The sequence below is a fragment of the Hevea brasiliensis genome, chromosome 8 (assembly GCF_030052815.1).
Source record: "Hevea brasiliensis isolate MT/VB/25A 57/8 chromosome 8, ASM3005281v1, whole genome shotgun sequence".
Taxonomy (NCBI): domain Eukaryota; kingdom Viridiplantae; phylum Streptophyta; class Magnoliopsida; order Malpighiales; family Euphorbiaceae; genus Hevea; species Hevea brasiliensis.
The window spans coordinates 44093263-44108723 of record NC_079500.1 but is presented as its reverse complement, the minus strand read 5'-3'; the positions used below and the strand labels follow the sequence as shown (position 1 = coordinate 44108723).

The 15461-nt window shown below is 30.1% G+C and overlaps 1 protein-coding gene across 1 annotated transcript; it reads right to left on the bottom strand.

Moving 5' to 3' along the window:
* Positions 1-11540: 11540 nt before the first annotated feature.
* Positions 11541-13153, bottom strand: LOC110663861 (uncharacterized). The gene is made up of 2 exons (XM_021823313.2): positions 12686-13153; positions 11541-12151 (listed from the first exon to the last, which is right to left on the bottom strand). Exons 1-2 carry the CDS (start codon positions 13007-13009, stop codon positions 11681-11683), a joined length of 795 nt encoding a protein of 264 aa, XP_021679005.2. The 5' UTR covers positions 13010-13153; the 3' UTR covers positions 11541-11680.
* Positions 13154-15461: the final 2308 nt, after the last annotated feature.

Sequence of the window (15461 nt, the reverse complement as noted above, 5' to 3'; positions counted from 1 at the left end):
ACCCATCGCTATGGTTCTCGGCTCGTTTAACTTGGTTACATTTCATTGCTATTATTTTTCCTTTGTTTTTCTTGTATTTTCTTTTCTTGTATTTTATTATTTTATGTCTCCTCACCCATATCTAAGTGTAGTTCTAGGCATCCTATCTGTCCGGACCGACTCTGGTCATCGAAACAGTAGAACGCACTACCGAACATAGGGGTGTTACAGTGACCTAGCTATATAAGGGAAAGGATGGAAAGGAAAATAACAAGCTACTGTTTATTTCTTTTGTGCCGCCACCCAAGGAGTCCTCTTCCTCTCTTCTTCTTCATCTCTCATCAATTCAAAGAGAATTACCAACATTCTCTTGAATTAAAATTGCTAGAAATCATTTCTACTGTCCTGTATACATATGTAATCTCTCTAAAGGCAAAACTTGAATTTCTAATTGATTGGAAAGGCTTAAGAAGCTATTCAAGAGGCTGCCATTATTGATCTTGGTGTGGACAAGCTAGAGGGACAACATCTAGTGTCCTAGGTGCATCCCAAAGGTGCCAAACACAACTGCAGTGCATCAAAAGGTTAGTGCACTTCTTCTTGATCTAATCTAGGGTTCTAATGAAATAATCTGTTAATTCTAAAATCTTAAATGGCAAATATAGATCCAAAAATATATTAAAAGTGTTTTAATATGCTGTTTATTATTGAAATCAAATAGATAAATAATGAATCTTGCATGATGCATGAGACTCTAGAAGAAAAATTTTGAATTAAATGATCTAAACTTATGTTTTTCATGCTCCTCCAATTGGTATCAGAGCCACTATATTTGCCATTTAGATTATTAATTATATGATTTAATTGTGTGATTTGATCATGAGATGATTGATTCATTGCTGGTTGCAAAGCAAAGGTGGCGGCTTGATGAAGAATACCATGGTGCGCATGGTTTGATGCATTCAACCATGCGCATGGCTGTTTAGGCTTGTTTGTGGGCTTGGTTTCAAGGCCCATTTTTAGGCCCATGACTAATTAAAGTGTTTATTAGGAGTTTTAATCACAAAATTAAATTTTGATTCAAATATGAATTTTTAAATTTGTTTGAATGTGATTCAAATCTGAATTTTTAAATTTGTTTAAATGTGATTCAAATCTGAATTTTTAAATTTATTTGAATGTGATTCAAATCTGACTTTTTAAATTTCTTAGAATCATATTCAAATTTGGATTTTTAAGTTGAATATGAGATATTCAATTTAATTTAAGTATGTATGTTTTATTTAATTGTTAAATAGTGATATGCATGATGGATGATCATGGACTATAAAAGACTAATGTGATTGGATTTATTTCTTTTATATTTCTTTGGGTTGTAAATTAATTAATTTATTTTCATTTATTTTGGACATGTATTATAAAGGTTGTAATATTTTTTTTAGTTGTAATTTCATTTATTTAGTTCTTGTAAATTCGCCTTGGTATGCCAAGGATTACTATGTAATTGGATTGCAAGAAGATCAAGGAGGTCAAGAGTATTGGTGAGACCAGTGGAAGGAATTCAAGATCAAGTGTTAATTATGTACTCCTTCAGCAACTCTTGTAATATGAATGAATGAAATGCACCTAGGAATGCCCTGATTCAATTCTTGGTAGCTCAGAATTGAATCCCTTAGAAAGTCCATGATCATACCATATTTATTTATTATCCATGAATGCATGAGATGTATGGGAATGTATGCAAGTATATGATATATGCATGCTAATTGGATAATGTGCAAAGTGAGACCTTAATAGTAATTAGGATGACCACAAAATCTTCCAAACAAAAGATTAAGTTGGAAATGCTATAATTAAAGTAATTATAACATGGGCCCTCCATTGAGGCAATTATTTTGAGAAATTTTAAATACTTGCATATGATGCAATTAATTTAAGAGATTTTCTTAAGAATAATTGTTAAGCATGAGATGTTATAAATATGTAAATGGTTTGGTGGCCAATATTGGATGTACCTGAGGATATTAAAATTATTTGCATGTTTACTGGCTCAATGGGATCAACTTAACTAATGCAAGATAAGTCAATATTGGAAGTATCTGAGATGTTGAGCATTAGGGGCTAGGTAGAGGATTGAACTGTTAGTAATATGCCCTAGAGCATATCATTTAGTATGTATCTTGTACGTGTTTTTATTAATAAAATGCTTTTCCACTTTTCCGTTTACATAAGATATTTATGTGTAATAAAAAAGACCCATTGATATTTTGTTAGAAATTCTATTCTTAAGTTGTTAAGAATATGAGCGACAATATTTCTAGTACAAAGTATCATAAATAGGTTCACAATCGATGATACTTCATAATAAGGACATGACTTATCTAGAAATATTATATTCATGTTTGTTCCCAAGTTATTTTTATGAGATATAAATAAGATGGAATGATGAGTCTCATGCCATATGACAAACATGATAGACACTTATACATGATAAGTAGGCCGAACCAGTGACACTTATGACAAGCACATGGAGTTTACTCTTATCAGTGTTTTGTCATAAATCATATCAGTGCATATAATCTTTAGACTTGAGATAGCACAGTTATCTTGTATATAGGTAGTTTGAGTTTGATACTGCTTTCATACTTGTACTGTGTATAGGTATATGGGCATGTGTTGGCTCCTACTAGTTATATATGGAGGTAGGTGTTGATCAAGATGGAATCTATTCCTCTAAGTAAATAAAGATAAAATCCTATGTTCATTTAATTGTTCTTGATGCTTCAAGTTCCTGGCCATGACAGATAGATTTAATCAGAAAAGGGTTTCTGATGAGAAAATCTTTTTAATCAAGAATTGGAATTAAAAGAGAATATAATATTCATAGCAAATGGAGTTTGACATAAACCATGACTTCAGCTTGAGTTGGGATTTTGTAACAGAGAGATTCTAGTGCATGATAACATATGATTATAGGTTCATTTAAGGTAAACCTTATTACTAATTGGGTAGCCATGGCATGCTATGCTAGGTATTAACCATGGTCTATGAGGTGCATAAAATGATTTAGAGAAATCATTTATGGTAAGAAAGAGTTTTGATTATATTAAGAGTTGATATCATATCTCATTGCCAATTAGCGATGAGCCTAGTAAGTCACACACATACACAAGTTATCACCTAATTAAATATGATTTAATTAATTAATTAAAGAGTTTAATTGATTAATTAAATAAGTTTGGTTTGCAATTAGATTGCAAAGTCCCTAGCATGACTTGAAACCAAATCTAGATTATTGGATGTATAGTATAAGTTAAATTTATATTAAAAGTGTTTAAATATGAATTTAATTAATAAGAAATTAATTAATAGAGATTAATTAATTAATTTATATTTGATATAAATTGATTAGAAGAAGAGAAATAATTATTTTGGGTTAAGAACTCAAAATTAAGACACAGGGGCATTTTGGCCATTTCACAGGGTGACATGTGGCATCATGAGATGGTGACACATGGCATTACACATAAGCTTGCCAAATGTCTTTTAATCATGTAAGATGATTAAAATCAAGATTAAATATAGGTTAGACACTTAGCACAATGTGATTGGGTCAAATTAAACCTAGAACCAATCAAATGGTGACATATGGCAAGGGTTTAAGTGGTGACCTAGCTATATAAGTGTTGTTATGAAAAAAAATAACACAACCAGCAGCTCCTCATCCTTGGTGTTGCCACCCAAGTGTCTCCCTTCTCTTCCTCTTCATCTCTCATCTATTCCAAGAGATTAGCAAGCAATCTCTTGAATTAAAAATACTATAAATCGTTTCTAGTGTCCTATTTACATCTTTAATCTCTTAAAAGGCAGAACTTGATTTTCTAAATAATAGGAAAAGCTTTAGAAGATGTTCAAGAGCTGCCATAGGTGTTCTTGGTGTGGACAAGCTAGAGGAACAAGATCTGTTGTTCTAAAGACGAATCTCAAAGGCGCAAATACACTGCAGTGCATCAAGAGGTTAGTGTGTTTATTCTTGATTTAATCTAAGGTTCTAAAATTAATCTGATTAATTCTAAAATCTTAAATGGAAAATACATATCCAAAAACATATTAAAAGAGTTTTAATATGTTGTTTATTATTGAAATCAAATAGATAAAAGTAAATCTTGCATGATGCATGTGACCTAGGTGAAAATTTTTGAATTCAATGGTATAAACTTGTGTTTTTCGTGCTTTCGCTCTTTCAATTGGCATCAGAGACACTATATTTGCCATTTAGATTGTTGTTTATATGATTAAATTGTGTGTTTTGATCATGAGATGATTTATCCATTGCTGGTTGCAATGGAGGTGTGGCGGCATGCTTGAAAAACACCATCAATGGTGCGCATGGTTTGGCTTCCATGGGTGGTTTAAGGCTTGGCTTTTAATTCTGCGATTGTTGTTTGAATGTTTGAATGTGATTCAAATATGAATTTATAAGATTGTTTGAATGTGATTCAAATCTGAATTTTTAAATTTGTTTGAATGAGATTCAAATCTAAATTTTTAAATTTATTTGAATTATATTCAAATCTGGATTTTTAAGTTGAATATGAGATATTCAATTTAATTTAAGTATGTATGTTTTATTTAATTGTTAAATAGTGATATGCATGATGGATGATCATGGACTATAAAAGACCAATGTGATTGGATTTATTTCTTTTATGTTTCTTTGGGATTATAAATTAATTAATTTATTTTAATTTATTTTGGGCATGTATTATTAAGTTTGTAATAATTTTTGGGTTATAATTTCATTTATTTAAGTTCTTGTAAATTCGCCTTGGTATGCCAAGGATTACTATGTAATTGGATTGCAAGAAGTTCAAGGAGGCCAAGAGCATTGGTGGGACTAGTGGGAGGAATTCAAGATCAAGTGTTGATTATGTACTTCTTCAGTAACTCTTGTAAAATGAATGAATGAAACGCACCTAAGAATGCCTTGATTCAATTCTTGGTGGCTCAGAATTGAATCCCTTCACCAAGAATTGAATCCCTTAGAAAGTCCATGATCATACCATATTTACTGCTTATCCATGAATGCATGAGATGTATGGGAATGTATGCAATTATATGATATATGCATGCTAATTGGATAATGTGCAGAGTGAGACCTTAATAGTAATTAAGATGACCATAAAATCTTCCAAACAAATGATTAAGTTGGAAATGCTATAATTAAAGTAATTATAACATAGGCCTTCCATTGAGGCAATTATTTTAAGAAATTTTAAATACTTGCATAAGATGCAATTAATTTAAGAGATTTTCTTAAGAATAATTATGAAGCATGAGATATTGTAAATATGTAAATGGTTTAGTGGCCAATATTGGATGTACCTGAGGACATTAAAATTATTTGCATAATTACTGGCTCAATGAGATCAACTTAACTAATGCAAGATAAGTCAATAATGGATGTACCTGAGATTTTGAGCATTAGGGGCTAGGTAAAGGAATGAACCTCACATGAGATGTGATGGGCATGGAGTTGCTCACTTATAGTTTATTGTAATTCCAATAACGGATGTACCTGAGGATGATCAATAGAATTATAAGAATTCAATCACCCACTAGAAATCCATCCAACTAGGATTTCCGTTTTCTACTTTGGAAGTGTAGGATTCGCTAAGTTAGTGGGAGGACCAATTTGATTAAAAGACCATAATCATTTTGGTTAATTACTTGACACATTTAATAATTAATCTGGTTATTTTCTGCAGTTAATTTTCTGATAATAATGAGCACAGAACAACCACCACCATCTAATATCCTTGCAAGCATACTTGATCGCAATAGGTTGACAGGACCTAATTTCTCTGATTGGCTAAGAAATTTGAAACTTGTCTTGAACCTTGAACATATAGGATATGCTCTAGATTCAAATATTCCTAGTCCCTTACCTCCAGAGGCCACTCAAGAGGAACATGAAACTTTGGACAAGTGGAAGGAGCATGATATGAGAGTTATGTAACACCCCTATGTTCGGTTGTGCGTTCTACTGTTCCTGTGACCAATGTTGTCCGGACAGCTACGATGCCTAGAACTATATTTAAATATTAGTGAGGAGACATAAAATAATGAAATACAAGAAAAGAAAATACAAGAAAAATAAAGGAAAAATAATAACAATGAAATGTAACCAAGTTAAACGAGCTGAGAACCCTAGCGATGGGTGACCGCACCGGGAAGTTGCGGCGTGGACCGTTGACTAGCCCTAGACCACGGGGAACCCTGGAAAATATTTTTAGGACTACTTGGGTGTCTACCACATGGGCCAAATATGATTCACACCCTTTTCTGATCATTTTTTTTGGCAAGCATAGCAGAAATAAGGTTTGATGGCAATAACTGCCTCTCCCTATGTATTACCACATTACCATACTGCGGGAGACTAAAAGTGATTGTCTTCAGTCCACAATCAATCATTGCATAATGCCTGGCTAACCAATTTATGCCCAAGATAATATCATAATCTCTGAAGGGAATTTCTATCAAATCAGACAGAAAGGTATGTCCTTAGATCACCAAAGGACAATCCTTATATATTCTGTTAACCCTGACTTCTTATCCTAATGGACTAGTCACTAGCATCTCAAAATCCATTTTCACACAAGGAACAACAATAAAGCCAATAATGCTAGCACTAACATAGGAATGCGTAGATCCGGGATCAAATAACACAAACACATCCTGATTAAAGGTTGAGAAGGTACCAGCCACAATATCAGATGTTTTAGCCTCTTCTCTCTATCTCATAGTGTAGACTCTGGCTGGAGCACTATCTTGTTCTGACTGATTCATTGTGCTCTGACTTCTAGGTACACTATCTTATTCCGAAGAATTGTTTTCCCAATTTTTAGCCGGCACTCTGCCAGATTTTCTGTAAAATCTTCAGAAATTCTACATTAATCAATATTTCAATAAATAATATAAATGTTATGAGTTTCACTCAAAAGCTTTTTAATTAACAAATTAAGAACTGTAAATTTATTTAAGATAAGATCTGATGCTCCGGCACACTGTGTGGCATGTCTTGCTTGGCTACACTATAGACAGGTAAGGAGTGTCACACATTGTACCTCAGTAAACCTTTAATTAAGTCCTAAAAATTATTTCCTAGAGTTCCTCGCGGGTCTAGGGTCGACAACTGTCTTCACAGTAGCTTCCCGATACGGTCACCCATCGCTGTAACTCCTGCTCGTTTAACTCATTTGCAATTCATTTCTTTTATTTTTCCTTAATTTTTATTGGTCTTTATTCAGTCAATTTATGCCTCCTCACTCTAGTTCGAGTGTAGTTTCAGACATTCTGGCTGTCCGAACAGATATTAGTCATCGGAACAGTAGAATGTACGGACTACCTAAAGTGAGGGCGTTACATCTGGGGTCGGCAACTGTCTTCGCAGTCGCTTCCCAATACGTCACCCATCGCTGGAACCTTGACTCATTTAACCTAGTTACATTTTATTTCTTTTATTTTCTCTTAATTTTTCTTAACATTTATTCCATCAATTAATGCCTCTTCACTATAGTTTAAGTGTAATTCCAGACATTCTGGCTATCCGAACAGACATTAGTCATCGAAATAGTAGAATGTACGGACTACCTAAAGTGAGAGCGTTACATTGTTTCTATAGTTAAAGTTATTACCTTATTTACCATATTTCCCTATTTAACATATTTCTAAGTTATTTACAAGATTTTGGGTTTTTTCGCACATATTTAAGACAATTAAGAATATAAATACCCTTAAACATGCATCCAATGTCTCTATCACGCTACACTTATTTTAAGTTACCAAGTTATCCAAAGTTAGTTACTAAATTATTTACATGCCTTCATTGTATTGCAATAGAATAAAACATCCAAAGAAAGGAGGGAGGAGAAAATATTGCAACCCTTTAGCCTACAACTAAAGAAGGGAGGGAAGAGAAAAGGTTTACATGTCCAAAAATAAATTATAATAAGTTTAAAGATCTAAAATCTATTACAACACCCATTAGGCCCAATACCCCATGTAAGAGGCCTTGATGTCTCCTTTGTGCTTAGGCCCACCTTTGGTGCTAGTCTTGGGTCCACTTGCCTTGTTTAGGTAATTATTTACCTTGTTTAGAGAGATCTCCCCTTCCATGTTTGGGTTTTTGCCTTTTTGGTTCTCTTACCATATTTACAAAACTTATTATATTTGACAACTTACCATATTGGAGAACTTACCATATTTATAAAATTTAGAGTTTCAATTAAGGAAAGAAATCAAAGCAATGAGGAAAGTTAAGAAAAGGCACATTAAACCCTAATGTCATACAAATCAGCTAGGGTTGTGAATCAACCCAAGCCACTTCCTTGATTGGTCCAAACCATATTTTCAAAGGTCCAAAAGCAACAAACAAATAAGCAAAATACATTATTATGGATTAAACGACAAAAGAAATTGAATTGACAAACTAGAAAACAAAACTTTACCTTTTCTATTTCTGTGGCAGCAACAAAAAAAACCCATAAAAGAAGAAAACATGATGAAATTTTATGGCAGCAACAAAAAAAAAAAAAAAACCATAAAAGAAGAAAACATGATGAAATTTTATGGTAATGTTTCAAAGACATCAATAAAGAATAGAAAAAAGACCAAAGCTAAAAGGTTAACAAAAAAAAAATTTGAATATTTAAGACACTATTTTTTATATGTACCTAGATTCCGATGTAATCTTTTAAAACATGTTTGCATAAAAATCTGTAAGCAATTGAAAGAAACTCAAAGCATGAAAGTTTTAAAGAACATTTTGAAATCAAATTTAGGCTCAAAAATCACCCAAAAAGGTGAAGGAAATGGGGAGTTATGCCCTTGGAAATTTCTAGTTCATGCAGAAACACATAAAAACAGATGCAAAAATTTTAAAAATCATAACTCAAAAACTATAAATAAGATCAAGATGAGTTACATATAAAATTTCCATAGTTTTGAATTTAGAATCACGGGAAAATAATTTTAGGACTAGAAAACCTGCCTAAGTATGACTTATAAAATAGGCAGTAGTAGTTCATCTTGAAGAATATATATAGAATTTATGGTTTCCCGTAAAATATTTTCATTCCAAACATGAAAAAAAACTCAAGAATACTTATACATGCATGAAAGAGATGCTATATTCATGTTATAAATGATTAAATTATATTCTATACCATGTCCCACCTTTGAAAATAACTAAACTAAAGAAAGGTAGACGAAGAAGAAGAAGAAGAAGAAGAAGAAGAAGAAGGCGTGTAAGGAAGAAAGAGTTGATGTGCGGTGTGGCTGCTAGGATTAGGAGAGAGTGGCTACCCTCGATCTAAATGAAATCTCAATGAGTGTCAATGAGTGAAAATGAATGTATCTTTAGGAGAATAAGATGTGTATTTATAGACATGTTACTATATAGGAAGATTTAACCTAGGTTTATTTAGGAAAAAATCTAATTTTGCTGCAAATTTCTTCTTATTTAGCTAAAAAGATCAGATCACCTTCATATTTAACTAACAAGAGCATATATCTTCCTATTTAGGATTCTAATTTTCGACCAACCTAGAGATTGGCTGCCTTTTTTTTTTTTTATTTAATAAATATTCTCTCTTATTTGCTCTTATTTTGGCTTAATTTTCCCTTAAGTGTAAAAGGAAGATTAAATTCATTCTCTCCTCTATATTAGACACCATTGGGCTTGGAGAAAGGATTTAATAGGCCTTACTCCCTAGGCCAGCTTTGGTTCCATGCAGCACCAGGTTGGGTCCAATTGAAGCACAAGAGGTTCATGCCTTTGTTTACAGGCCCTATAACATTCTTTAACCTATTTTATTATTTTTTATTTTTTTCTATAAACCTATTTAACTTTTATTTTAATCATGTAGAATTTATTATTTTATTATTTTTTATTTTTTTCTATAAACCTATTTAACTTTTGTTTTAATCATGTAGAACATTAGATTTTATTTCTTTCAACATTTTCAGCATTCTTTAGGCCTATGAAGCTTTCATCACTGAGCCTCTCACTGCCTCAAATGTATATGTTATTCAGGGAACAAAAATTAGGGGTCTACAGATGAAGAAGCATCCCATTCTTTCATAGCAATATGAAGACCTAGATAAATAATAAGAATTTGCAACCTAGACCAACATTCAATTGAGCATCCACCATAAACTAATTTGCAAATCCCTCAATGTACTATACTCACTTATAATAACAAAAATTATAACTAGAGAAATCTAACCTTGGTTCACTACATGTCGATTTGCAAACCTAGCATGCTTCAATAGAGATGACAAAAATTTCTCAATGAATTGCAGCATACTCATGTCGACATGAAGAACAATGTAATATCCCAAGACAATAACTCCACAACATGAAATCACCTCTACTGTTGATGGAGGAGGCATGATAGAATGGGTTATATCTGGAGGCTTGGAGATGGCCTTGTAAAATATTAAAGGCTGGCGTATAGTGGTCCATCTTGTAGTCTTTGTTCATCTAAAATAGCACGCCCTATCATAGAACATTCCATATTCAGCCCAAGCCCAACCCCTACCTTCTTCTGCCCTAGCCACTTTCCAAACAAAGAGCATCATAACGCTCTTGCCTTCTCCAATTCTCAAAGATCTTGATCGTTATCTCTAGTTGAAATCCTCAAGCAATTATCTCGCCTTCTCCATATTATATATATATATATATATATATATATATATATATATATATATATTTTTTTTTTTTTTTTTTTTTTTTTGCTTTTTCTAAATAAAAGTAATGCGTTTTCCATAAATGGGCTTTTAGAATTGTTATAGATATTTAGGGGAGAGCAGTTTTCGGTTTAAACTGAAAAATCGAACCGAACCGATTAATTCTGTTCAATCGGTTCGGTTTTAAAATTTAATCAGTTCGATTCGATTTATAATTTTGATAATTTCGGGTTAATCAGTTCGGTTCGGTTATTTTCATAAAAAAATAAAAAAAAAAACCGAATCGAAATTATTAATATATATAGGAAATCAAAAAAATCGAACCAAATTAAATCGAACCAAACCCAAATCAAAGAAAACCGAACTGAACCTTAAGATTTTTGAGTTTTGATTTTTAATTTTTTTAATTTTTATGTTTTTATTATTTAGATTTAATGTTAAAAATATGAAATTTTATAAATTTCGATTTGATCGGTTTAAAACCGAACCGAACCGATATTTATCGGTTCGATTCGATTCGATTTTCTCTTATCAATCGGTTCGGTTCGATTTTTAAAATTTTTTATTTTCGATTTTTGATTTTATCGGTTCGATTCGGTTCGGAACCGAACCGACCGTTTGCACACCCCTATAGATAGCTGTACAATTTAAATAACTTTAATAACAAAAGAAGTGCAAATCCCTAAATATAAAATCAAAATTGTCAATAACCAAAATTGGCAACTTCCTACAGCTACACTCCAAATTCAAATAATAATAATAATAATAATAATAATAATAATAATAATAATAATAATAATAATAATAAATATTAAAAACAAGTAATTTTTATTAATTTAATATATTGATAGTCAGTTGATGCATCCAATCGAACTGGCTGTAATGTACCTATACCAACAACATTAAGGTAAAACAAATTGGATCTGCACCCTTCAAATCCACCTGAGCATCAGAAAACAAATGGAACGAGGGCTTTTACATTCTTGGGAAAATCTTCAAACTTGGAAAGGTACCATCTCCTAGTGGCATAACTCCTTCCCAACAAGTATATTGTGGTTCCAAAAGCAAAAGAAAAGGAATACAAAGTTTGTGAAATGAAAGAAACTCCCCAGAAACCTAAAATCTCAAACAAATAGTGAGGACATGTCACTAGATCAAATAAACCACCCCTAGGAATCTTATATTCCTTATCATTCTTGCTTCTCAGCTTGGAAAGGAGGTAATGGTGATAGAAGTTACCAATGATTCCTATAAGAAAGAGCACAATCCCAGGATAAGTCAATTCAATTGGTGGTTCAGGATATCCTTGTGTTAGGTGCTGAGCATAGATCATTGTTACAGTAGATATGAAATAACTAAGAGTAACAGGAATTGCGCTATCAAGAATCATAGAAGCACTATATTTGTGAATGAATAGCACCTGCATAATAACATTATAAGAAAATTAATGTTTCTGAGTAATTATGATTTATTCTTGGAAAAAAAAATTAAAATCATTGATTTGGATAGCTGCTTGAATTCAGTGTTGTCTATTCTATAAAACCATAAATTGGGATATGAGAAAAATAAATTCTTCTCCTATTCTGTGACATCTTTCATGGGAGAGCTTGTTAATTTGTCCAATCCCATAAAACAACATTGACAAAAAAAAAAAAATTCCCACAAAACAACAATCAAAATCATGGTAATGGTTATTTAATTTTTGCTTTTTCTAAATAAAAGTTGCGTTTTCCATAAATGGGTTTTTAGAATTCTTATAGATAATTGCAAAATTTAATTGAAAAAGTAAAATTCTAAATCGATAAATAACAAAAGAATGCAAATCCCTAAACCTAAAATCAAAATTGTCAATAACCCAAATTGGTAACTTCCTTCAATTACACACCAATTCTAACAAATCTTAGCTTTCTTGCTAGGTATAGTTGCGTGTGAGAAAGAGAAAGAGAAAGAGTACCTCAAATATTCTCTTGAAGAAATGAATGGTAAGAGCAGATTTGACATAGAAAAACCTAAGACCTTCATCGGGGAAAAGCCAAAAGGAGGCAAAACCAGCAAGAAAAGCAGGAGTATAAAGCAAGAACATCCCATTTCTACTGGAAAGTTTGATTTTGTTAGAAACAGAGTAGTTAACATTCCAGAATTTTGAATAGTGAAGGTGCTTTCCTCTAATCTCTTTGAATCCAGTACTCGCTAATGACACTACGCTCACAACAGACATCACTGAAATCAGCAAATTCGAAGGACTTGGAAACAAAAATTTCCCCAAAATTGACGCCATTTTCTATCTGTTTGAGAAGTCGATTGGCTTTTGCTTGCGATGGGGAAATTTACTTTTATGATTTTATAGCCCACAATAAGATCAGGGATCTGGTGGTTTAGGCTTGAACCAGAAATTGAGATTCGGGATTTTTCCTTAATTTTTAAATCAAGTTATATAAATTATTAAATTAATTTTAAATCTGTAAATCATTTAAATTTATAATCATAAAACCTGAGTGGAGCCAGAATTGACTACCTCTTAAATTAGCGGAGACTTGGTGGTATCCATTATTTGAAGTCAGTATTCCAATTAAATATGATAAACATGTTACGGGTAGTAGTTGGCGGTTGCGATTTTTATAAAAAATAAAATAGATTTAAATTTTGATTTTTTTATTTTTTAAATTGAAATTGAAGTTGAATTTTCATTTTATTTTAATTTTAAATATTTTTAATTTGATTTAATTCTAATTTAATTTTAATTTTAATTTTAATTTTATTTTCTGTTACTGTATTCAAAATTATAATATTATTATGCTCCTTTTAAAAGAATGAAAATTAATTATAAAAATTTTTAATATCAAAAGAATAAAAAAAATAATATTATTATTTATATTAAAATAATAATATTGATTTTAAATTAAAATATCAACAAAAAAATTTAAAAATAAATATTTATTAAAAAAATATTAAAATCAAACTAATAATCTTTACATAAAAAAATATGAATAAATTTTGAGAACTATCCCTGAACCTATCTAGTTGTAACATTGTAGTCCATCAACTTAAAAATGTAACATAAAACTCCATTAACTTTCAAATTTTCTGCAGTAAAATTCCTTTAATCTCTAATTATCAATTTTTTAGTTATACACTGATCTGAACAGTTCCAGTATAAAGATTAGTTAGTATTTTTCTTTTCTCTTTCTAGATAAAATAATTTTTCACATGTAGAGAGAATAATTTTACACTTTGAATAAGAGATGAGAGAGATATATTGACTAAACGCTATGCAGGAACTATTCATTTTAGTTTTTAACTGAAAAATTGATAATTAAAAGTTAGAGAGATTTTATTGTATAAAATTTAAAAGTTTAGAGAGTTTTATGTTACATTTTAAAGTTGAAAGACTATAGTTTTACAAGTATATAAGTTCAAAAATAATTATTAAAATTTATCCAAAAAAATATATATAAGTTAGCTATACATAAGTCATATAATATTTACATCCAAATGTAAAATAACACTAATCAGTAAGCATAATAAAAAGTTAAACTTTATTGCCACCATTTTTCATTCTAATAAGCTTTTTTTGGATATGATGGCACTTCCATTTTCATTTAATTGATTTCATTACATGAAAAAAATTAAATTGAAATAAAAATTATTATTAAAACACTAATAAAAATAATAATACTAACAACTAAATAATAAAACTAATATTAAAAAATATATTATATATATAATTTTTAATAAGTATATTATATTATTTTTAGTTATTTTTTAATTATATAATATTTAACTATAATATATAAATATAATTAAGAATTATAAATTTTATTATATGACTGAAAGATAATTATTGCACAATCATCACCATATATGAGAAAAAGGCAACGACTTTTTTTTATGTCCACACTGCCGAATTTGATTCCAACACGTTACCAAAAATATAATCAAAATTTATTTGAAATGTTAAAGAGTAATAGGATGGATTGCACTGAATGGTACACGGCTTGAGTATTTTTCGCAGTCAAGCAATGTGATTTAGACCTTTGGTTCAGAACAATCTATGCTTATTCTAATATTGTCAGACCATTATATATATATATATATTAATTGAAATCTAAACTTAAAATTTTATAACCTTAAAAATAATTTTTATATTATTAAAAATAAAATTTATTGATCAAAATAAATTAAATATATATATCCACTTTAATGTAGAGATATAATATTATTTTTAGAGTCATCACATATTAAAAAAAATAATTATTTCTTATTTTATAACCTATTAATTACTACTTGACCCGTAAATTTTGCCAAATAAATAAAAGTTATAGTGTTGCGTTTAAAGTCATCACTTATAAACTTTAATTGGTATTACAGCTTACTAAATTTTTATATAAATTTTAATTTTTCAATTTAGTGGCTGTCTTAGCTAATAAATAATAATACCATATTAACTGCACATACAAATATGTAATGTATTTGTAGACATTATATATTGTTTGGCCCTTTTAAAAAATTTTCAAAAAAAAAAAATTCAAAAAATAAAAAATATAATGTTATTAATCGAGTTATTATTTTTCAGTCTTTACATTAATTTTAATTTAATTTTTAATTTCATTTCATATTTTGATTTTAATTTTAATTTTCTATTTTACTTAATCTTATTTTAATTGGATTTTGATTTGAATTTTAATTCTACTTTCATTTCAACTTTAATTTTAATTAAAAAAATAAAAAAA

Bases quoted from the DNA above. Each gene is read 5' to 3' on its own strand.
- LOC110663861 (XM_021823313.2), bottom strand. From the start codon at position 13,009: ATGGCGTCAATTTTGGGGAAATTTTTGTTTCCAAGTCCTTCGAATTTG. The intron at 12,152-12,685 runs GTACTCTTTCTC...GTTATTATGCAG, and splicing joins TCTTCAAGAGAATATTTGAG to GTGCTATTCATTCACAAATA.